The sequence below is a fragment of the Chiloscyllium punctatum genome, chromosome 9 (assembly GCF_047496795.1).
Source record: "Chiloscyllium punctatum isolate Juve2018m chromosome 9, sChiPun1.3, whole genome shotgun sequence".
NCBI classification, from domain to species: domain Eukaryota; kingdom Metazoa; phylum Chordata; class Chondrichthyes; order Orectolobiformes; family Hemiscylliidae; genus Chiloscyllium; species Chiloscyllium punctatum.
Window position 1 is genome coordinate 832,729 of NC_092747.1, and position 23,630 is coordinate 856,358.

The 23,630-nt window shown below is 46.5% G+C and overlaps 1 protein-coding gene across 1 annotated transcript in view; it reads right to left on the minus strand.

The window, feature by feature from the left end:
- Positions 1–477: 477 nt before the first annotated feature.
- LOC140481057 (uncharacterized) overlaps positions 478–23,630 on the minus strand; it is a 37,798-nt gene continuing 14,645 nt past the window's right edge. Inside the window, exons 5-12 of the mRNA XM_072576653.1 lie at positions 23,235–23,320; positions 20,763–20,863; positions 17,287–17,357; positions 16,071–16,178; positions 15,748–15,818; positions 15,160–15,277; positions 11,706–11,870; positions 478–2,656 (exon numbers count right to left, since the gene is read on the minus strand). Of these exons, the coding sequence (XP_072432754.1) occupies positions 971–2,656; positions 11,706–11,870; positions 15,160–15,277; positions 15,748–15,818; positions 16,071–16,178; positions 17,287–17,357; positions 20,763–20,863; positions 23,235–23,320 (2,406 nt within the window). The 3' untranslated portion in view covers positions 478–970. The remainder of the gene's footprint in view (positions 2,657–11,705; positions 11,871–15,159; positions 15,278–15,747; positions 15,819–16,070; positions 16,179–17,286; positions 17,358–20,762; positions 20,864–23,234; positions 23,321–23,630) is intronic.

Sequence of the window (23,630 nt, forward strand, 5' to 3'; positions counted from 1 at the left end):
TGTAATTACGGAAGATCAACTGCTCTACGTAGCCAACAAAGAGACATGCAGAGCTAGGGCCCATACGTGTGCCCATAGCTACCCCTTTGGTCTGGAGGAAGTGGGAGGATTCAAAGGAGAAATTGTTAAGGGTGAGGACCAGTTTGGCCAAACGAATGAGAGTGTCGGTGGAAGGGTACTGTTGGGGACGTCTGGAGAGGAAAACACGGAGGGCTTGGAGGCCCTGGTCATGGCGAATGGAGGTGTAGAGGGATTGGATATTCCCCTTCCCCCACCTCACCCTAGTTCTAAACTTCCAGCTCAGTAACTGTCCCCATTGACTTGTCCGGACTTGTCCTACCTGCCTATCTCCTTTTCCACCTATCCACTCCACCCTCTCCTCCCTGACCTTCATCCTCTCCCCCACTCACCCATTGTACTCTATGCTACTCTGTCCCCGTCCCCACCCCCACCCTCCTCTAGTTTATCTCTCCATGCTTCAGGCTCACTGCCTTTATTCCTGATGAAGGGCTTTTGCCCAAAACATCGATTTTGAAGCTCCTTGGATGCTGCCTGAACTGCTGTGCTCTTCCAGCACCACTAATCCAGAATCTGGTTTCCAGCATCTGCAGTCATTGTTTTTACCTCATTGATAAAAAGAGGAGATCAACCTTCACTGCCAGTTCCCCACTCATTGACCAACTCGGTCTTGAACAGATTTCTAAATCTCTTGCTACATTTGTCTGTTTCCAGCTCTCACCTCAATCACTGAGTGATGGACACTCTACCGGTCACTCCTGGGACTACAGACCTTTGACCCTCTCTGATCCCTTACACACGGAGGATACTCAATGAAACTCCATCTATTTGTTGATGGATGTTGATGAAGCCAGTGTATGTTGCATTTCTGCTCAGGCCATTGGCAGAACAGCAGTGAGGTGCTAACTCCCACGTACCCCTTCTCCCCCCAATCTCCCGTATCACTCAGGGGTTAAGATGCCTCACTCCCATCATCTGTTTTTGGCACCATCGTGGCATTTGATGGATTTTTGTGTTTAGTTGTTTTGCTGTCACTGAAACGTTTAAAAAAGTTTGCCAATGGGTTAGTGCCATAAGTGGGGCTTTCTGGCACCTCTTTTCTCACGTCTGTGACAGACTCCCGCATTGATGCTTTGCTGGTTTTTTTGCTGAAGAAACTGGAAAGCTTCCAAGCTTGGGACTGTTCAGCCTTTGCCTCATCCTTCTGTGTTGGCTTGTTGACTGTGGTAGGCTTCACCGATTTGAGTGCAATGGGGATAGAGAATTTCCTGACAGCTGGGGAAGATGGTACCTTGTCCGCAGAGAAACCACGAGTGAGGGGGCGTTTCCTGGCTGCAGGTCTAGGCTTGTCTCCAGAGAAGCTGTGGGAGAAATCTTTCCGGAAGACCCTGGCTGAGGAGGCTGATGGATACTGAGCTTCGGCAGGGAGGTTTGAAGACAATGATTTCTGCTCTTGTTCAGAATCAGGAGAATTCCCAGCAAGAGGGAATGGAGTCAGATTATACTGCGAGGGAGCTGCTCCAGGATCAGGGACACAGCTCATGGTAGAACCTCCTGCCCTGGTCCCTGAATCCGTATCCATTCCCATCGGAAAACCTCCAGAGAGGGAAAGCGGCGGACTACCCGACTGCTGGGTTGCTGCTGGGACCAGGCTACCAGGCTGATGGGCTGCTGCTGGAACTTGGCTGCCAGGCTGTTGGGCTGCTGCTGGGACCGGACTGCCAGGCTGCTGGGCTGCTGTTGGGATCATGCTCCCATGCTCTTGGTTTACTGCTGGGACCAGGCTGCCAGGCTGCGGGGCTGCTGCTGGGACTGGGCCGCCCAGCTGCTGGGCTGCTGCTGGGACTGGGCCGCCCAGCTGCTGGGCTGCTGCTGGGACTGGGCCGCCCAGCTGCTGGGCTGCTGCTGGGACTGGGCCGCCCAGCTGCTGGGCTGCTGCTGGGACTGGGCCGCCCAGCTGCTGGGCTGCTGCCGGGACTGGGCCGCCCAGCTGCTGGGCTGCTGCTTGGGCTGGGCTGCCTGGCTGCTGGGCTGCTGCTGGTACTGGGCTGCCCGGCTGCTGGGCTGCTGCTGGGACCAGATTGCCAGAATGTTCCGACTCCCCAAGAGCAGGGACTTCTGCCAGCCCAGACCCTGCTGTCCCAGGCCCGGATGCCCCAGATCCTAGCAGCCCCTCCTCCTGCTCCAGACCCACCTCAGCATGCCCATTAGTCTGGGTAGTGCTGCCCTTCACTAACTCACTGTATTCCTCCGAGATCCGTAGGGTCTGGGCAAATTTGCACTGTTTGTGCCGCTGCCCAGAATTCCCTGCTCCAACCTGGAAACTGAGCAGCTTCTTAGAAACTTCCCTCAGCATCTGAGCATCATCACGGGTCAGGGAGCCATTCCCTGAATCACTTTGTTCGCTCCTTGCCCGAATCTGCTTCAGTGACTGGCTCCTGGGGATCGGGCCTTCTCGCTGTCGGCTGCTCTTCGATCGGAATGAGTTCTGGTTGCTACGCAATAGTGACTCCAGATCTCCACCTCCTAGATCCTTCTCCATGTGAGAGCAGCTCGCAATCGAGATCCTCTTGGCTTTCTTCTCCTCCTTCTCCCTCTCTCGACGTTTCCTCTCCAACAGAGCACGCTGTTTGTTCTCCTACCAAGACAGAGAGAGAGCAGCTGAGAGAGAGAATGAGAGAAAGACCAAGTAACAGAGGGAGTGAGAAACATAAAGAAAGTAAATCATAGAGAGAGAGTAAGAAGGAGAGACAGAGAGAGAGAGAGAGAGAGAGAGCATTATGTCCCTGCTGAAGGGACACAATTCAGAAGGGTCATCCCAATCATCTCAATCTTAAACCAATGGCATTGTCCCACACAGGGTCAACCTGGTGAAGCCACCAAACAGGACTACTTGCATTCCCAACAGCACTGGAGGAGGGGAGGCATGGTGGCTCAGTAATTAGCACTGCTGCCTTACAATGTGGACATCTGGGTTCAATTCCACCCTTGGGCGACTGTGAGGGTTTCCACCGGGTGCTCTGGTTTCCTCCCATGTTCCAAAGATGTGCAAGTTCGGGTGGATTAGCCATGCTAAATTGTCCATAGTGTTCAAGGGATATGTGGTTCATCATGGGAAATGTAGAATAATAGGGTAGGGGAATGGGTCAGTGTGGACTTATTGGTCAAATTGCCTATTTCCACACTGTAGGGATTCTATTCTATGGTGATGATGATGTTTAAGTTAGATGGATTGGCCATGCTAAATTGCCCATAGTGTCCAGGGTGTGCAGGCTACGTGGATTGGCCATGGAAAATGCAGGGTTACAGAGATTGGGTAGGGGCGTGGGTCTGGGTGGGATGCTCTTCGGAGGGTCAGTGTGGACTCGATGGACTGAATGGCCTGCTTCCACACTGTGGGGGATCTATGATATAAGCAGCAAGTGATAAACTAAGTGATCCCACAACCAACAGATCAGATCTAAGCTCTGCAGTCCTGCCATATCCAGTCATGAATTAAGCAACTCGCTGAAGAAAGTCAGAAGTCACATGACCCCAGGTTATAGTCCAACAAGTTTATTTGAAATCATAAGCTTTTGGAGCACTGCTCCTTCATCAGGTGAACCTGTTGGACTGTAATCTGGGATCATGTGACTCCTGACTTTGTCCAGCCCAGTCCAACACCGGCGGGTCCACATCCTAACTCACTGGAGGAGGAGACTCCACAAATATCCCCACACTCAATGATGGAGGAGCCCAGCACATCAGGGCAAAAGGGTGAAGCTTTCACAGCAATCTTCAGAAGTGCTGAGTGGATGATCCATCTCAGCCTCCTCCAGTGGTCCCCAGCATCACAGACACCAGTCTCCAGCCAATTCAATTCACTCCACGTGATTTTTGTTTAGAAGTATGAGGGGATCTCATAGAAACCTATAAATAGGACTGGACAGTGTGGAAGCAGGAAGGATGTTCCCAATGGTGGGGCAGTCCAGAGCCTGGGATTGCAGTTTAAGGATAACATTGAATATTTGAAGGAGTTCATACAGCACGGAAACAGACTCTTTGGTCTAACTTGTCTATGCTGACCAGGTTTCCCAAACTAAACTAATCCTATCTTCCTGATGAAGGGCTCTGGCCTGAAACATCAATTTTCCTGTTCCTCGGATGCTGCCTGACCTGCTGTGCTTTTTCAGCACCATTCTCAACTCTGATCTCCAGCATCTGCAGATCTCACTGTCTCCTAGTCCTATCTTCCAGCATTTGACCCATATCCCTCTATACCTTTCCTATTCATGTACATGTCTTTTAAACATTGTAACTGTACCTGCATCCACCATCTCCTCTCAACTCATTCCACACACAAACCTCCCTGTGTAAAAAGGTTGCCCCTCAGGTCCCGCATAAAACTTTCTCCTCTCACATTCAAATTATGCCCCCTAGTTTTGAACTCCCCCTCCCAAGAGAAAAGACCTTTGCTATTCACCTTATCTGTACCCCTCATAATTTTTACAAACCTCTATAACCTCAACCTCCTGCATTCGAGTGAAAAAAAATCCCAACCTATTCAGAGTCTCCATTTAACTCAAACCCTCCAGTCCTGGCAACATCCTAATAAATCTTTTCTGAACTCTCCTTGATTTAATAGTATCCTTCCTATAGCAGGGCAACCAGAACTGTAGATAGTGCTCCAGAAAAGGCTTCACTAAAGTCCTTTATAACTGCTCCATGACATCCCAATTCAAAGCCTTCTTACCCACCCTGTCCACTTGTGATGCAACTTTCAAAGAATCATGTATCTGACCCCCTAATAAATGGCAGGCCAAGTGGCCAACTCTTGTTCCTGTTTTCTGTGTTTCTACATAAAGGAACGGTCAGAGACACTGGATAGTACAAAGGCAGTGGGCCCTGATAACATTCCAGCAATAGGACCGAAGACTTGTGCTCCAGAACTTGCCGCTCCCCGAGCCAAGTGTTCCGGTACAGCTACAACACCAACATCTAATGTGGAAAATTGCCCAGGTATGTCCCATAAAAACAGGACAAATCCAATCCAGCTAGTTACTGCCCCATCAGTATACTCTCGATCCTCAGTAAAATGATGGAAGGTCTCATCAAGCAGCACCTGCTCAGCAATATCCTGCTCAATGACGTCCAATTTGGGTTCCGCCAGGGCCATCAACTCCTGACCTCAGTACAGTCTTGGTTCTCCTTCCACTCGAACAGCTGTGTGTTTTCAGAAGGTCAGGAGCTTTTGACCCTCTCTTCACAAAAGGTGGTGGAACAGGAGTCCTTGAAGATTTTGAAGGCAGATGCAGAGAGATTCTTGTTGATCAAGAGGTGTAAGGTATGTGGGAATGGGGATTTGAGATTGCAATCAGCTCAGCCATGATCTTATTGAATGATGGAGCAGCTCGAGAAGCTGAATAGCCTCCTCCTACTCCCACTGGGAAATGTGACAAATATGGTTTGGTCTTTGTTGGTTAGCATAGACATTGTGGGCCAAAGGGCCTGTTTCTGTGTTGCATGACTCTATGATTCATAGATTTGTATGTATGTGGATTTCCAGAAGATGTCTGATACTGTGGTACTTGACAGACTGATGTGGATAAGATGTAAGCCCTGGAATAAAAGGGACAGTGGTAATGTGGGCAGAAAACTGTCCGGAGAGAGTAATGGTCATTGGATATTGTTCAGGCTGGAGGAGGGGTTGGAATGGAGCTCCCTAGGGGTCAGTTTTGAGGCACTTGTGTTTTCTGATATATGTTAATTATATGGCTCTGATGCACAGGAGCCAGTTACAAAGTTTGAAGGGGAAACTTGCAAACTGTTCCATTTCTGCAGCAGAAGCAGTGACAGCGAGGACCAGGGGGCTGCCAGGAAGGTAAATTAATCCCATAAAAATTTACCTCGTGAATATGCGGAGCACACACTGAGCAGGAGCAGACACTGAGCGGTTGAGTCAGTGAGGTAATATATTTGAGCGGTTTTATAACCTGAAACACTACTTGGGTAGTGTCTCCCACCCATACTTCTCCTCTAACCAAAAAATATGTTCTGTAAGGTTTGGTAAGATTACTGGTTTTTATACCAACAGTCTCTTTGGGAATTCAGTGGGAATGATGGTGAGAGTAGTTGGAATGTTCCTCCTACAGAATGTGGGAGGTAAGGGTCACCTCTAGCGTCCCCACTGACTTCATCTGCAGGAAGTGCACCCAACTCCAGCTCCTCGAAAGGAGCTGGAGCTGGATGAACTTCGGATTATTTAGGAGGTGGAGGGGGTTATTGAGAGGAGTTACAGGGAGGTAGTCACACCTCAAGTAAAAGAAGAAGGTAGATGCATTACAGACAGGGGACGGAAAGGGAACTGGCAGGCAGTGCAGGGATCCCCTGTGGCCGTTGTGGCAGAGCATTAGCCATTGGGGACTCCATAGTTAGGGGGACAGACAGGAGGTTCTGTGGGAACGGGAGAGACTCACGGTTGGTGCATGGCCTCCCAGGTGCCAGGATCTGCGATGTCTCTGATGGTGTTTTCAGGGTCCTTTGGGGGGGCGGGGGGGGGGGGGGGGGTGCAACCCCCAAGTCTGGCCCACATAGGTAGGAAAAGGGATGGGGTCTAAGGCAGAAATTCAGGGAGTTGAACATGTGGCTCCAGGGTTGGCGCAGGTGGGAGGGTTCAGGTACCTGGATAATTGGGGCTCCTCCTAGGGTAGGTGGGACCTTTACAAACAAGATGGTCTTCACCTGAACCAGAGGGGTACCAATATCTGAGGGGGGAAATTTGCTCATGCTCGTCGGGTGAGTTTAAAGCAATTTAGTGGGGGTGAGGGGTGGGAACCTGAATTGTAGCTCCAGTGTACAGGATGTTGAAAGTAGTGAGGTCATGAATAAAGATTTAAGGTGGCAAGAGAGCACTGGCAAGCAGGAAGGTGGTTTGAAGTGTGTCTACTTCAACGCTAGGAGCATCCGGAATAAGGTGGGTGAACTTGCAGCATGGGTTGGTACCTGAGACTTCGATGTTGTGGCCATTTCGGAAACATGGATAAAGCAGGGACAGGAGCAGTTATTGCAGGTTCCAGGGTTTAGATGTTTCATTAAGAAGGTGAAGATGGTAAAGAGGGGGAGGTATGGCATTGTTAGTCAAGGAAATTATTACGGTGGCAGAAAGGATGTTTGACGAGGACTCATCTACTCAGGTAGTAATGGTCTGAGGTTAGAAACAGGAAAGGAGAGGTTACCCTGTTGGGAGTTTTCTATAGGCCTCAAAGATGTTCCAGAGATGTAAAGGAAAGGATAGCACCAACTCCATACACCATGCCTAGTTATCACATGTCAAAAACTGTGGTGCTGGAAAAGCATAGCAGGTCAGGCAGCAGCCGAGCAGGGCAATCGACATTTCGGGCAAAAGCCCTTCATTAGGATTCATTCCTAAAGAAGGGCTTTTGCCCAAAACGTTGATTCTCCTGCTCCTCAGAAGCTGCCTGACCTGCAGTGCTTTTCCAGCACCATGCTCTCGACAGTATGTAGACAGGCCAACAAGGGGCGAGGCCACATTTAGATTTGGTACTGGGTAATGAACCCGGACAGGTGTTAGATTTGGAGGTAGGTGAGCTCTTTGGTGATAGTGACCACAATTCAGTTATGTTTACTTTAGCAATGGAAAGAGATAGGTCTCTACTGCAGGGCAAGAGTTATAGCTGGGGGAAAGGCACATACAATGTGATTAGGCAAGATTTAGGATGCATAGGCTGGAGAAGGAAACTGCAGAGGATGAGCACAATTGAAATGTGGAGCTTGTTCAAGGAACAGCTATTGCGTGCCCATGGTAAGTATGTACCTGTCAGGCAGGGAGGAAGTGGTCAAGTGAGGGAGCCGTAGTTGACTAAAGAAGTTGAAACTCTTGTCAAGAGGAAGAAGGAGGCTTATGTAAAGATGAGATGTGAAGGCTCAGTTAGGGCACTTGAGAGTTACAAGTTAGCGGGAAGGACCTAAAGAGAGAGCTAAGAAGAGCCAGGAGGGAACATGAGAAGTCTTTAGCAGGTAAGATCAAGGAAAACCCTAAAGCTTTCTATCGGTATGTCAGGAATAAAAGAATGACTAAAGATTAGGGCCTGTCAAGGACAGCAGGGAGAAGTTGTGCGTGGTGTCTGAAGAGGTAGAGGAAGGGCTAAATGGATATTTTTCTTCAGTATTCTCACAGGAAAATGTTGTCAAAGAGAATACTGAGATACAGGCTATAAGACTAGACGGGGATTAAGGTTCGTAAGGAGGTGGTTATAGAGTCATAGAGATGTACAGCACGGAAACAGACCCTTCGGTCCAACCTGTCTATGCCGACCAGATATCCCAACCCAATGTAGTCCCACCTGCCAGCACCCAGCTCATATCCCTCCAAATCCTTCCTATTCATATACCCATCCAAATGCCTCTTAAATGTTACAATTGTACCAGCCTCCACCATATCCTCTGGCAGCTCATTCCATACACGTACCACCCTCTGTTTGAAAATGTTGCCCCTTAGGTCTCTTTATATATTTCCCCTCTCACCCTAAACCTGTCATCTAGTTCTAGACTCTCCCCATCCAGCGAAAAGACCTTGTCTATTTACCCTACCCATGCCCCTCATGATTTTATAAACCTCTATAAGGTCACCCTCAGCCTCCGACACCCCAGGGAAAACAGCCCCAGCCTGGTCAGCCTTTCCCTATAGCTCAAATCCTCCTTGTAAATCTTTTCTGAACCCTTTCAAGTTTCACAACATCCTTCCGATAGGAAGGAGACCAGAATTGCATGCAATATTCCAACAGTGGCCTAACCAATGTCCTGTACAGCCACAACATGACCTCCCAACTCCTATACTCAATACTCTGACCAATAAAGGAAAGCATACCAAACGCCTTCTTCACTATCCTATCTACCTGCGACTCCACTTTCAAGGAGCTATGAACCTGCACTCCATGGTCTCTTTGTTCAGCAACACTCCCTAGGACCTTACCATTAAGTGTACAAGTCCTGCTAAGATTTGTTTTCCCAAAATGCAGCACCTCGCATTTATCTAAATTAAACTCTATCTGCCGTTCCTCAGCCCATTGGCCCATCTGATCAAGATCCCGTTGTAATCTGAGGTAACCTTCTTCACTGTCCATTACACCTCCAATTTTGGTGTCACCTGCAAACTTACTAACTATACCTCTTATGCTCACATCAAAATCATTTATTTAAATGACAAAAAGTAGTGGACCCAGCACCGATCCTTGTGGCACTCCACTGGTCACAGGCCACCAGTCTGAAAATCAATCCTCTACCACCACCCTCTGTGTTCTACCTTTGAGCCAGTTCTGTATCCAAATGGCTAGTTCTCCCTGTATTCCATGAGATCTAACCTTGCTAATCAGTCTCCCATGGGGAACCTTGTCAAATGCCTTACTGAAGTCCATATAGATCACATCTACCACTCTGCCCTCAGCAATCCTCTTTGTTACTACTTCAAAAAACTCAATCAAGTTTGTGAGACATGATTTCCCACACACAAAGCCATGTTGACTATCCCTACTCAGTCCTTGCCTTTCAAATACATGTACATCCTGTCCCTCAGGATTCCCTCCAACAACTTGCCCACCACCGACATCAGGCTCACAGGTCTATAGTTCGTTCTGGCAAGTGTGCAAATAGATAAATCCCTTGGGCCTGATGAGATTTATCCTCGGATTCTCTGGGAAGCTAGGGAGGAGATTGCAGAACCTTTGGTTTTGAACTTTATGTCGTATTGTCTACAGTAATAGTGCCAGAAGACTGGAGGGTAGCAAATCTTGTTCCCTTGTTTAAGAAGGAGAGTAGAGACAACCCTAGTAACTTTAGACTTACTTCGGTTGTGGGTAAAGGTTTGGAAAGGGTTATAAGAGATAGGATTTATAATCATCTAGAGATGAATAAGTTGATTAGAGATCGTTAACATGGTTTTGTGAAGGGTAGGTCATGCCTCACAAACCTTATTGAGATCGTTGAGAAGGTGATCAAACAGGTAGATGAGAGTAAACCTGTTGACATGGTGTATATGGATTTCAGTAAAGCGTTTGATAAGGTTCCCGACAGTAGGCTATTGCAGAAAATGCAGAGGCAGGGGATCGAGGGTGATTTAATGTTTGGATCAGAAATTGGCTAGCTGAAAGAAGACAGAGGGTGGTGTTTGATGGGAAATGTTCATCCTGGAGCTCAGTTATTAGTGGTGTTCCGCAAGGATCTGTTTTGGGGCCACTGCTGTTAGTCATTTTTATGAATGATCAGGGTGAGTGCGTAGAAGGATGGGTTAGTAAATTTGCGGATGACACTGAGGTCAGTAGAGTTGTGGATAGTGCCGAAGGATTTTGTGGGTTACAGAGGGACATAGATAAGCTGCAGAACTGGGCTGAGAGGTAGTAAATCGAGTTTAATGCAGAAAAGTGTGAAGTGATTCACTTTGGAAGGAGTAACAGGAATACAGAGAACTGGGCAAATGGTAAGATTTTTGGTAGTGTAGATGAGCAGAGAGATCTCGGTGTCCATGTACACAGATCCCTGAAAGTTTTCACCTAGATTGATGGGGTTGTTAAGAAGGCGTATGATGTGTCAGCATTTGTTGGTAGAGGGATTGAGTTTTGGAGCCACGAGGTCACGCTGCAGCTGTACAAAACTCTGGTGTGGCTGCACTTAGATTATTGTGTACAGTTCTGGTCACTGCATTATTGGAAGAATGTGGAATCTTTGGAAAAGCTCACAGGAGATTTACTCAGATGTTGTCTGGTATGGAGGGAAAGTCTTATGAGGAAAGGCTGAAGGATTTGAGGCTGTTTTAATTAGAGAGAAGAAGGTTAAGAGGTGACTTAATAGAGACATGCAAGATGATCAGAGGATTAGATAGGGTGAAGAGTGAGATCCTTTTTCCTCAGATGGTGATGACTAGCACGAGGGGACATAGCTTTAAATTGAGGGGTGATAGATATAGGAAAGATGTCAGAGGTAGGTTCTTTACTCAGAGAGTAGTAGGGAGATGGAACACACTGTCTGTAACAGTAGTAGACTCACCAACTTTAAGGGCATTTAAATGGTTATTGGATAAACATATGGGTGAAACTGGAATAGTATAGGTTAGATGGGCTTCAGATTGGTTCCACAGGTTGGCACAACATCGAGGGCTGAAGGGCCGAAGGGCTTGTACTGCGCTGGAATGTTCTATGGAAGAATTGTAATCTGTGAGGAGGACAGCGTGGAACTCCAAAAGGATGTTGAAAAGTTGGTGCAGTGGGTGGATAGGTGGCAGATGAGGGTCAATACAGTGTGAGGTGATGCAGTTTGGTTGGAAGAACATTGAAAGACAATGGGGTTATAAAATAGGGGGTACAATTCCAAAGGGGATTTAGGAGCAGAGGGAGCTGGGTGTATATGTACACAGATCATCGAAGGTGGCAGGATATGTGGAGAATGTGGTTAATAGAGCAGGCAGTGGCCTGGGCTTTATTAATAGGGACATAGAGTACACGAGCGAGGAGGTGATAGTGAACTTGTACAAGCCCCCTGTTCATCCTCAGCTGGAGGAATGTGTCCAGGTGTAGGCCCCACATTACAGGGAAGGTGAGGGTGCAGAGACAACTTACAAGAACAGTCCCAGGGATGAGAAACTTCAGTGATGGAGAGAGATTGAAGAGACCTGACCCCTTCCATTCAGACTCACCAACCTGTGTTGCTGCAATGAATTTCTCTCCGAAGTTTTGGAAGATTTGGCAGTATTCCTCCAGTTTGAATTTCTCTTCATCTTCACAAAGATATTCAGCAAGTTGCTGACTCACAGCCTGCAGCTCAGTCACTGAGGCCTGCACTTCGTCCAGCTGCCTCTCTGCCTTCTGCAAAACACAAACACATCATTGATAGGAGACCAGAGAACACAGGAGCATAACCCCTGTCCCCCATCCAGGAGTACCAACCCCTGACCCCCCCATCCGGGAGTACTGACCCCTGACCCAAACAGGGAGCTCCAACTCTTGACCTCATCCTGAACTCATACAGCAACTTGTCCATGCCAACCACATATCCTAAATAAATCTAGCCCCATTTGCCAGCATTTAACCCATATCCCTCTAGACTTTCCTATTGAGATACCCATCCAGATGCCTTTTAAATGTTGTAATTATACCAGCCTCCACCACTTCCTCTGGAAGCTCATTCCATACATGCACTACCCTCTGTGTGAAAAAGCTGCCCCTTAAATCCCTTTTAAGTCTTTCCCCCCTCACCCTAAACCTATGCCCTCTAGATCTGGACTCAGGGAAAAGATCCTGTCTATTTACCCCATCCATGCACCTCATGATTTTATAAACCTCTGTAAGGTCACACCTCCACCTACGACGCTCCAGGGAAAACAGCCCCAGTCCATTCAACCTCTCCCTGTAGCTCAAGCCCTCCAACCTTGGCAAACATCTTTGTAAGTCTTTTTCTGAACTCTTTCAAGTTTCACAACATCCTTTCTATAGCAGGGAGACCAGAATTGCATGCAGTATTCCAGAAGTGGCCTAACTAATGTCATGTACAGCCACAACATGACCTCCCAACTCCTATACTCCATGCATTGACCAAACGCCTTCTTTACTACCCTGTCTACGTGGGACTTCACTTTCAAGGAATTATGAACTTGCACTCAAAGGTCTCTTTGGCAACAGTCCCATTAAGTGTATAAGTTCTGCCCTGATCTGCCTTTCCAAAATGGAGCACCTCATATTAAGCAAAATTAAACTCCATATGCCCCTCCTAGTTGGGCAAGAGCACATAGCCTGCCCTTAGGTCTACCTTCAGAAGGCAACCCTGACCCCTGACCTCGATTCTGACCTTGAGTAGAATTCATACCACAACCGTTGGAGGGAACATTATTCCTGCTCTGACCCCAACCTCAACCACAAGTGTTGACCCCTCACCCAGGCTGCGACTCCAATGGTGACTATTGAACTCTGCAGCTTAACCCCATCAAAGAGGACTGATATCCCAACTCTGACTCCACACATACCAATGACCCTTGACCCAAACAATAACTATTGATCCCTGAACCTGAGCCTCACAAGGATTGCTGGTCTGCTTGACCCCAGTCTCAAATGTCTGGTGTGTGATTTAAATATATTTTAATATTATTTATTTTCAATATTGATTTTTGAATTTGGATCTCATGGTACATTTTTCTCTGTGTGTGTCTGTAGATTCAATAATGAATTTGAAGGTATAGCCATGGTGATTTCATTTAAAACCATTTGATAGAACGGTAGCTTTCAGATCTAATGAGTTTTTGTTCACATTAGGAAAGTTTACACTGAGCAAGCTATATAATTGTACTTCCGTGTGTCTGTTGTAAATTTTACGATTTGTTTATTTTTATTTGGGAAAGCACCAAAGCTTGAAAATAATTTTTGTTTTAGTTTCAGTCTGGGGCAATTCTGCAAAAGGCCTTGGATGATGATGATACGTAAAGTAATGTTCCTGAGAGAAGGAGAAGATAGAAAATAGAATAAGAAGTTTTGTAACAGTTCCAAACTAGAAAGGTTTGGATAAAACCCTGAAGTAGTTATTTGGAGCTGAGAATAGTTAAATTCGGGTATAAAAGAGCTTCAGGAAAAGGTTATCAGATTTTCTAGACTAGGAGTTGAAGTCACAATTAAATTAAATCTATTGAGGTGTGAGAGAAAAGGAGTTTTCACTGATATGAGCAATATGTGGGGATGTTTTGGGTGTCTATAATGGAGTGTTTTGGGATTAATAGGACAATAATTTACTATGTGTTTCAATATCTCAAAGTATGTGTCATGTGTAAATAGTTTACGTCTTTCTATGTTGTCTTTATTAATTATATGAAATAATTTTCTGTTTTGTTGTTAAAACCAAATCTGCAACACTGTGCGTGTGTGTCTCAATGAGAGACCACCTCATTACAATCAAAACAAACAATGATCAATGGAAAAAAAACAGTAATAGCTAGAAAAGCTCAGCAGGTCTGGCAGCCTCAATGGAGAGAAAGCAGAGTTTACGGTTCGGGTCCAGTGACCCTTCCTCAGAACCTCTTCAGAACTGGACCCTGAGATAACTCCAGAGAGGCCGGTATCCTGTCACCAAGTCATCCTTTAATTACACATGAACAGCCCTTGTCTATATTACTGCCTCATATAGAGTCAGCTACCAGAATGTCAGCATCTCTGACACTCCCCTTTTTACCCTTCAGAGCTCCTGAACTTGGACCATATTAACAGCACCAATCAGGGAACCTCTGTCTGACCTCGTTACAATCACAACAGTCCTCAAAATGTCAACTCTGCCATGCCTGCTGAGTTTTTCCAGCAATTTGTTTTTGTTTCTCGTTTCAGCAGTTCTTTGGTTTCTTTGTCATCAATGGAGCCAGGTTTGGTTCAGAATTGGTCTTTGAGAGTGTGGTGCTGGAAAAGCACAGCCAGTCAGGCAGCATCCAGGGAGCAGGAGAATCGACATTTCAGGCAAGAGCCCTTCATCAGGAATGAGGCTTGTGAACCGAGAGGGTGGAGTGTTTGACCACAGGCAGTGGGGTTGGTTGGTGTGGGTGTCCTGGCTAGTTCCAACCTTCCAGCTCAGCACCATCCTCATGACCTGTCCCACCTGTCCATCTTCCTTCCCATCTATCCGCTCCACCCTATAACCTGTACCCCCACCTCCATCCACCTATCACAGTCTCAGCTACCTTCCCCTTAGCCCCACCCCCACACCCCTTCCATTTATCTTGCCACCTCCTTGGCTCACAGCCCCATTCTGATGAAGGACTTTTGCCTGAAACGTCAATTCTCCTGCTCCTCGGAAGCTGCCTGATCTGATGCGCTTTTCCAGCGTCACACTTTTCAACTCTGATCTCCAGCATCTGCATTTCTCACTTTCTCCCATGGGATTGGACTTGTCTGGTACTAACCGCTTGCTAACCAGGCTTGTACTAACCATTCACTAACCCGTCTGTAATGACCACTAACTAACCTGGCTGTACTGACCATTCACTAACCTGGCTGTAATGACCACTCACTAATCTGGCTTGTACTAACCACTAACTAACCTGGTTATAATGACCACTCACTAACCTGGCTGTACCAACCATTCACTAACCTGGATGTGCTAACGCCTTACTAACTGCTCACTAACCTGGATGAAGGTTTCCATTTGCTGACAGATTTCCGGCTGTTTGTCCAGGTTTCCTTTCACCAGCTGAAGTTTCTGTTTCAGTTTCTCAAACTCAGTCTCCAGTTCCTGTTTGAATAACCTGGACCCAAGAGGTAGGAGGACAGCAATCATTATTACCACTTTCTACCACCAACAGGGAGCCTTCTGGGTGCTATCGAAACTCCCCTCAATGTTACCACAGCAACAGGCCACCTTCACTGTATGTGTCCCATTGAGGAATGGACGATGAGGAAACAGAACTGGATTCCTCATGGGGGAGGGGGGTGAGGGGGAACAACAGGTTGGCACCAGCTCAGAGTCTGAAGGGGTGTTCGCATAGGGCAGGGTGGATGAGGACTGGTGCACAGGAGGGTGGGGGTTAAGGGGATGGGGTGGGGCTGACATATTTGTAATGGGGTTGGGCAGAGGCAAAAGATTGGGGTGAGAGTTTAGGAGTGAGGAGGTAGGGTTAGGGGTGCAATGGTTGGAATGAGAGGTTAGGGGGTCAGTAATAGGGATGGGGCAGATCCCACAGTGACATCCCCCCCATGCCCATCACAAGGGTGATACCTGGATGCTGCTCCGAGATTCTGCAGCCGGTTTGGGAATTCCAACAACTTCCTGTCGTTCTTCTCTGCTTCCTGCAAAATCATTTAGTGAAAGGTTCAGCTAAAGGGCAAACAGCTTCCACTCCGGCTGGGATTCCAGGTCCCAACCCAGGAAAGTCCTAGCCTCAACAAACCCCACTTCACCCCCACTCCTTCCAAACCCCTCCCGCCCCATTCCCACCCCCCAACCCCCACATCTGCCCTCCCAAATCCACATGCCGTAACCCTCCCCCTCCACACTGAGTGCTCCGTGGTTCTCTGGGATTTCGAGCCCTAGTCACTCACCATCGTGACAAAGTGCATCAGGTTCATTCCCGGACAGTTCGACTTGGTCTCAGCAAGTTTCAGTAATGAGCTCATTCGGAAACCGACAGCATTCCCAGCGTAACCACCCTGAACGAGGAAGGGAGAGAAGGAGGAAGGGGAGAGACAGAAAGGGAGAGAGTGAGTGAGCGAGTGAGGGAGAGAGAGAAAGAGAGAGAGAGATCAGCAATGGCAGGACCCAACTCCTTAAGAGACAAAATTCCCAACTTCAACCGTTCAACAATCCATGCCAACCCAGCTCCAGTAGCAGCTGCAAAGTGTGTGTGGGACTGTGCCCCAGTGGGAGTCAGTGTGTGTGTGGGACCCCATACCCCAGAGAGAGTCAGTGTGTGTGGGACTGTATCCCAGTGACAACCAGTGTGTATGGGACTGTAACCCAGTGAGAATCAGTGTGTGTGTGTGTGTGTGGGACTGTACCCCAGTGAGAGTCAGTATGTGTGGGACTGTACCCCAGTGAGAGTCAGTGTGTGTGTGTGTGTGGGACTGTACCCCAGTGAGAGTTCTATTCCATGTCTTGTATTTTGATTAACTTGTAATTTCTGTGAAACTGACACAGTTTTGATGTAGGGTTCTCTCATCTAGAAGGGTTAAGTCCGTGCCTCTGCCACTATGATGATTAAATTCCAGAATGGTTCCTGTACTAAAGGATATCCCTGAACCAGACAGGTTTTTACAGCTATCAATAGTCATAATGTCACTGTTAGACTGGATGCCATTCTCCCTCGTCTGTCTGTTCTGGCTCCTTTGAGTAAGGATGAATTGAGTGCATTTGTCCCTGCCATCTCTCAGTCCGGCTGAAATTCTGCCCAATCACAGTCCCCTTTCCCCCCTGAAAGTCTTAATAGAACCTGCCCCCAACACACACTCAGAAAATTTATGTCTGCTACTCAGCTGTAGCTGCATGCCTCTCCCCTTTCACTAGGAGGAAGTGAGGCCTGCAGATGCTGGATATCAGAGTCGAGAGTGTGGTGCTGGAAAAGCACAGCAGGTCAGGCAGCATCTGAGGAGCAGGAGAATCAATGTTTCGTGCATAAGATGTTCATCCGGAATACTTTTTGACTCTCCCCCTTTTACTCATTATCAGCACTCTGTTTTGACTCACTCTCAATCTCCGATGACCTGAAGTTTCTGACCTGCTGAATTTGGTAGCTGTTTGTGTTTGAAATGTTCTACTCACTGCGTTCATGTAGTTCCCAGCTTTCAGAACAAGCCTGATCACCGTGTGAAGCTCATCACAGTCCATCAGCTCTGAAAAACAGACAGAATGATTCTTGACACTGGAACTCAGACTGAGAGAGTCTCTTTGCTCAGTTCCACCATTTCCTGATTGCAGCCTCTTGCACAAACCGGCATTTTCACTGACACCACCTTTTCAACCTGGAATTCTGGAATTCCTTCCCTTCACCCCTCCTTGATGTCGTGAACCCTTTAGGATTCTCCTTATAACCAACCCCTTTGACCCAGAGTTTGGCTATTTTCCCAAATACTCCCACCTTAAATGTGCAATAATAATAGTTATAAGGTGTTTTCTTTAAGACTTTAAGATATGGGAGCAGAATTAGGCCCTTTAACCCATCAAGGCGAGAGTGGGTACTGCAGATGCTGGAGATCAGAATCAAGATTAGAATGTGCTGGAAAAGCACAGTGGGTCAGGCAGCCTCTGAGGAGCAGGAAAATCGACGTTTCAGGCAAAAGCCCTTCATCAGGCTGGATGAGTTTACGGTGATAGGGAGGGATTTGAGGTTGGACAAGATGGCAGTGACATTGAGCATATACAAGTACACAATCCCTTATCAGAAATCCTTGGGGCCAGTTGTTTGTCGAAATTCTGAATTTTTCAGATTTCAGAAAAATGACATTTTCACAGTGAAATAAAAACAATGACTGAACAGCAGACGCATGTGTGAATGGTTTGAGCACTGAGACACAATGTTCAAATATCTCACCTACACAGACAATCTGCCACCTATCCTTTTTGTAAAACTTACTTTTGGACTGATCTCATTTTTCGACTGTGTGTGTACATGTATGTCACATTTGGTATTTACAAACTTGCTAATGCAAAAAAGCCTGGAGAGATCTTCTCCAAAGCAGAGGTTGAGTGTTGGGTCTGGGAGGAAGATATCCAAATGGAAAGTCTCCCCTGTAACAGTGACCAGCCAAAGGGGGGGGGGGGTAAATAATTGAGAGTGAGCCTGTTCACACCTCCTCCCTGGGAATTTAACTGTTTATCCATGTCGAATTGGAATAAATGGAGGAATCTCAACTTGGGACAGGTCGAGAAACTGCTACAAGAGGTAAGTCGCTCCGTGCGTGTTAGAATCATTCAGTACAAAAGAGGCCCTAGAGGTCTCTACTGCTGAAGTCTACTCAGAGTCTACACAAGTCCAACTGGTCACATAGCCTTGAATGCTATGCTCATCCAAGTACTTTTTAAAAGGTTGTGAGGTTCCCTCCTCAACTACCCATCTCCCAGGCAGTGCATTCCAGATTCCCACCACCCTCTGGGTGAATAGACCTTTCCTTAAATCCCCGCTAAACCTCCCACCTTTCACTTTAAAATTATACCCTCCTGTACTTGACTCTTCAACTAAGGGGAACTGTTGCTTTCTCTTTACCTTACCAATGCTCCTCACAATCTTATACCACTTCATACTGTTCCCCTCAGGCTTCTTTGCTCTAAACAAAACAACCCGAGCTTATCCAGCCTCTCTCCATCACTGAAATGCTCCATCCCAGGCAATATCCTGATGAATCTCCTCTGCACCCTCTCCAGTGTAATCACATCCTTCCTACATTGTAGAGACCAGAACTGCAGACAGTACTCCAACTGGGGCCTAACCAAAGTTCTGAAGTTCTGAACAGCTGCAACATAATCTCCCTGCTCTTATAATCTGTGTCATGACTGATAAAGGCAGGTGACGCGTTCTAAACCACACTATTAGCTAGTTTTGAGAAGATTTGTACCTCAGGTTGAGGTTCTGGATGTAAGTTTGTTTTGTGAAAATGAACCTTGCAGCTCAGTGAGCAAACCTACATCTAGGACTACACTATCAACCATGTTCTGCCAACTTCATGAATCTGTGGGCAAACACCCTAAGATCCCTCTGTCCTCTTGAACTACCTGGTATCCTGCCATTCACTGAATACTCCCTCGATTCATTCCTTCTTCCAAAGTGTATCCCCTCACAAATCACATGAGGGCTACACAAATCCACAATTAAAACAATAACTAGGTATTCAGTAGTCCAACTAGACATGGTCTAATGGAAGGGCATTGCTGAGGCCACAGAAAAGTTGAGAAGTTCATCATTTAATGTTTTTGTTTAAACTCCAGCAGCAGGAGCCAGCACAGAGATATCACTGATATTACAGAATAAGGTAGCAACTGTTTACTGAAACTGTGCCTGGAACAGGAAACAGTTGTTAAACCCAAAGGTGTTTGGATGTATTCAGGAAAGACATTAGGGAAACACCAATCAGTTATTAAGCATACAATCAGGGTGATACAACCAGAGAAGGCGGGCAAATGGCAATTTACGAACAAGAGGCAGGAATCCTCCACTTTGACCACTTCTTCCAGTATAACGGTACATCAGATCATCACTGCTACCTTGCAGAATTAAATGCTTTTCAACAACAAAATTAATAATCACATAAGGGAGAGACAGAAAACAGCAGAAGTAATAATATTTCCAGGAAGATTTTGTTTCAGAGATGGGCCAAATAAAGCATAGATTAGATTACTTACAGTGTGGAAACAGGCCCTTCGGCCCAACAAGTCCACACCGCCCCGCCGAAGCGCAACCCACACCATACCCCTACATTTACCCCTTACCTAACACTACGGGCAATTTAGCATGGCCAATTCACCTGACCTGCACATCTTTGGACTGTGGGAGGAAACCGGAGCACCCGGAGGAAACTCACGCAGACACAGGGAGAATGTGCAAACTCCACACAGTCAGTCGCCTGAGGCAAGAATTGAACCCGGGTCTCTGGCGCTGTGAGGCAGCAGTGCTAACCACTGTGCCACCGTGCCGCCCATAGAATTGGACATCTTAGAGGAAACAATGCTTGAGATAGAGAATAACTATCAAATTAGCTATTTGAAATTAGTTATTTTAATTCAGAAGCTGAACAAGTAATATACACAATTGGGAGTATGGCTGATGATGTTATAGTTTGCAGAGGGGTAAAGGAAGCAGCAGCTACTTTAAAAAAATACAATTACTTTAACCTCAGAACAAATAAAATTTTCAAAAGAGCAAGATTTAACAGAAGAGTTCAGTAATTTCATTAATGATCTCTACAGATTAAACTGTAGCAGTTCAAGGAGACAGTCTACCCCCTCCCCTGTCATGTCTCAATCTCCTTTGCTCAAAGGAAAACAATCTCAGCCATGTCCACACTCTCTTCATCTCTAAAACTCTGAGTAGCTCAGTGTAAGTTGGAGCCGATGTTATCATGCAGTAAACTACAGCTTGTTTAAGATGGATATCCTGCAGCACAGCTCGTCTTTTGGTCTGTCTAGATCCCTGCCCTGGAAGTGGAACTGGTTTTGAATCCCTGTGTGGAGGAACAGAGCTCACTCAGTTACGCTGAGAAACTACATGGAGTGATAAAACAGCGTGTCCCAGAGAGAACCCTCACCTCGAGCCGCCTCAGTCATGGTCCGTATCCCGAGACACAGCCCCTCAAGCCGAGGTCCAAACTCTTCCTTCAGGATCACACTCTCCAATCGTTCTTTGTAACTGGGAGGGAAGGTCAGGGCCGTCAAACACAGAAATCACAGGGTCAGCAGTCTACATTGACAAGGTCACTCAATCAGAGGTCAAAGTGTACTGGGTCAAAGATACACAGAATGAAACAGAGCCAGAGCAGACATTTCTCAGACAGAGATGAGAAGATACTTTTTTCTCTGACGGTTGTGAGTCTTTGGAATACCCTTCATCAAAAGACAAAGGATGGAGAAGCATTAAATTTTTTTTTGAGACGATTTGTAACTCAGGTTGAGGTTTTGGATATAAGTTTGCTCGCTGAGCTGGAAGGCTCGTTTTCGGACATTTTGTCACCATACTTGGTAAGATCTTCAGTGAGCCTCTGGATGAAGCACTGGTGGTGTAGCCCACTTTCACTTTATATGCTTGGGTTTCCTTGAGTTGGTGATGTCATTTTCTATGGTGATGCCATTTTCTGTTCTTTTTCTCAGGGGTTCGTATTTGGGATCCAAGTCAATGTGTTTGTTGATAGAGTTCTGGCTGGAATGCTTAGCTTCTAGAAATTCTCGTGCGTGTCTCTGTTTGGCTTGTCCTAGGATGGATGTGCTGTCCCAGACAAAATGGTATCCTTCCTCATCTGTATGAGCCCACAAACCCACCACCACACTAAAACAGCAGCTAAAAAACTTGCAAGACCCGATACAGACAACAAGCAAAATTAATGTCATTTACAAAATACTATGCAAAAACTGTAACAAACACTACATTGGATAAACAGGCAGAAGTCTAGCCACCAGGATACATGAACATCAACTAGCCACAAAACGACAAGACCCTCTCTCACTAGTATTCTTACATATGGATGAGGAAGGACACCACTTTGACTGGGACAACACATCCATCCGAGGACAAGCCAAACAGAGACATGCACAAGAATTCCTAGAAGCATGGCATTCCAACTGGAACTCTATCAACAAACACATTGACTTGGATCCCATTTACCACCCCTGAGAAAAAGAACAGGAAATGATGCCACCACAGAAAATGATATCACCGACCCAAGGAAACCTAAACATATAAACAGAAAGCGGGCTACACTACCAGTGCTTCATCTGAGGCTCATTGAAGATATTACCTAGTATGGTGACGAAACGTCTGAAAACGAACCTTCCAGCTCAGCAAGCAAACCTACTTCCAGAAGCATTAAATATTTTTAAGGCCGAGGTAGATAGATTCCTGATGACCATGAGGATGAAAGGTAATCTGGGATAAACAGGGATGCAGAGTTGAGGTTAAGCCAGGCCAGTAATGATCTTATTAGATAAAAACAAGGACTGCAGATGCTGGAAACCAGATTCTAGATTAGAGTGGTGCTGGAAAAGCACAGCAGGTCAGACAGCACCAGATGCTGCCTGAACTGCTGTGCTTTTCCAGCACCACTCTAATTTAGAACCATGATCTCGTTGAATGGTGAAGTCCCAAGTGACCTACTCTTGTTCCTTATCCATATGGTTTAAGACAAGAGGCTGATGAATCTTAGGGTTCTGAATGTCCCACTTCTGAGTACATCGGGGAATGAAGGAATAGCAGGAGCAGACGGGAAAGTGGATCACCCTGATTGTATTGAATGGTGGAGCAGTCTTGATGGGCTGAATGGCCTGTCTGTTCAAGACTGAGGGAAAGGGTTAGAAGAACACAATGTTGCCTTTGAGTGGAGATCCTGACAAAAAGGGGGACAACCAGGTGAACAAGTCCAGAGATAGGGGAGAGAGAAGGAAAAGGCTCAGGAAAAGTAAGAGCCCAAGTGATGGTTGTGGAGAGATGGTGAGGTCTCAGGAAGTGTGGCACAAAATTTATGTTAGTTGCGATGATGTAATAATGTAATGATTTGACCACTCTGACAAAGAGATCTTCAATCTGCAATAGAGATGACCATTTAATGCCTCATTGTAATGGGTCCTCCGACCGGGAGGTGGCACCAGTGAGGAAGGGCAGCTGGAGCAGTCAGACAGACTCTCACAGTCTTTGGTGGGGAGATGGGGCAGATAAACTAAAGAATTCCTCAGCCCAAACGTAACTGATACAGTCATTACATGGACACTACAGAAATACGTTAATCCTTAATTTCCCTCCAGGTTTGCAATGACTTGATACCAGTGGAATAAAGAATCCCTGCATCATGATCTTTGGGCTGTCCATGTGTTCAAACCTCATTTTACAAATGAAGTGACAGTGACAGTATGTAAGGTAGGCAGTTCCAGAGGCAGTGTGCATATGTGTGCAGACAATCACAATCTGTGCTCACTATCTCAATGCGCAGGGGCATTGCTACCGTAAAATACAAGATCAAACAAAAGGGAAGGTGCTGAAAGTTGCTACTGGACCTTTGAATGTGGTCACCCACCTGGAGATCTCCAGCAAAAGCAGTATGAAACGATCCGAGTCACACAATCGATCCCGGTCTCCATCAAACTGTTGAAACTTCTTCACCTGTTTAATACAATGACAGGGATCAATGATGGTAACAGCAAATACAGTGCAAGAATAGGCTACAAACCCAATCTATCTGGCATGAACTAACCCATTATGAAATTATAGAACATTGTAAAATAAGAGGTGAAAAACAAGCAGCTACAGATCTGATTATCCAGCTACAATCTCTGAGTGGATTGCAGAAAAATACCCTGATATATACAGACTCTTCCATTACCTGGAGCAGGTGTGAGAATTCTAGCTTTGGACAGAGACAATAGACAATAGGTGCAGGAGTAGGCCATTCGGCCCTTCGAGCCTGCACCAC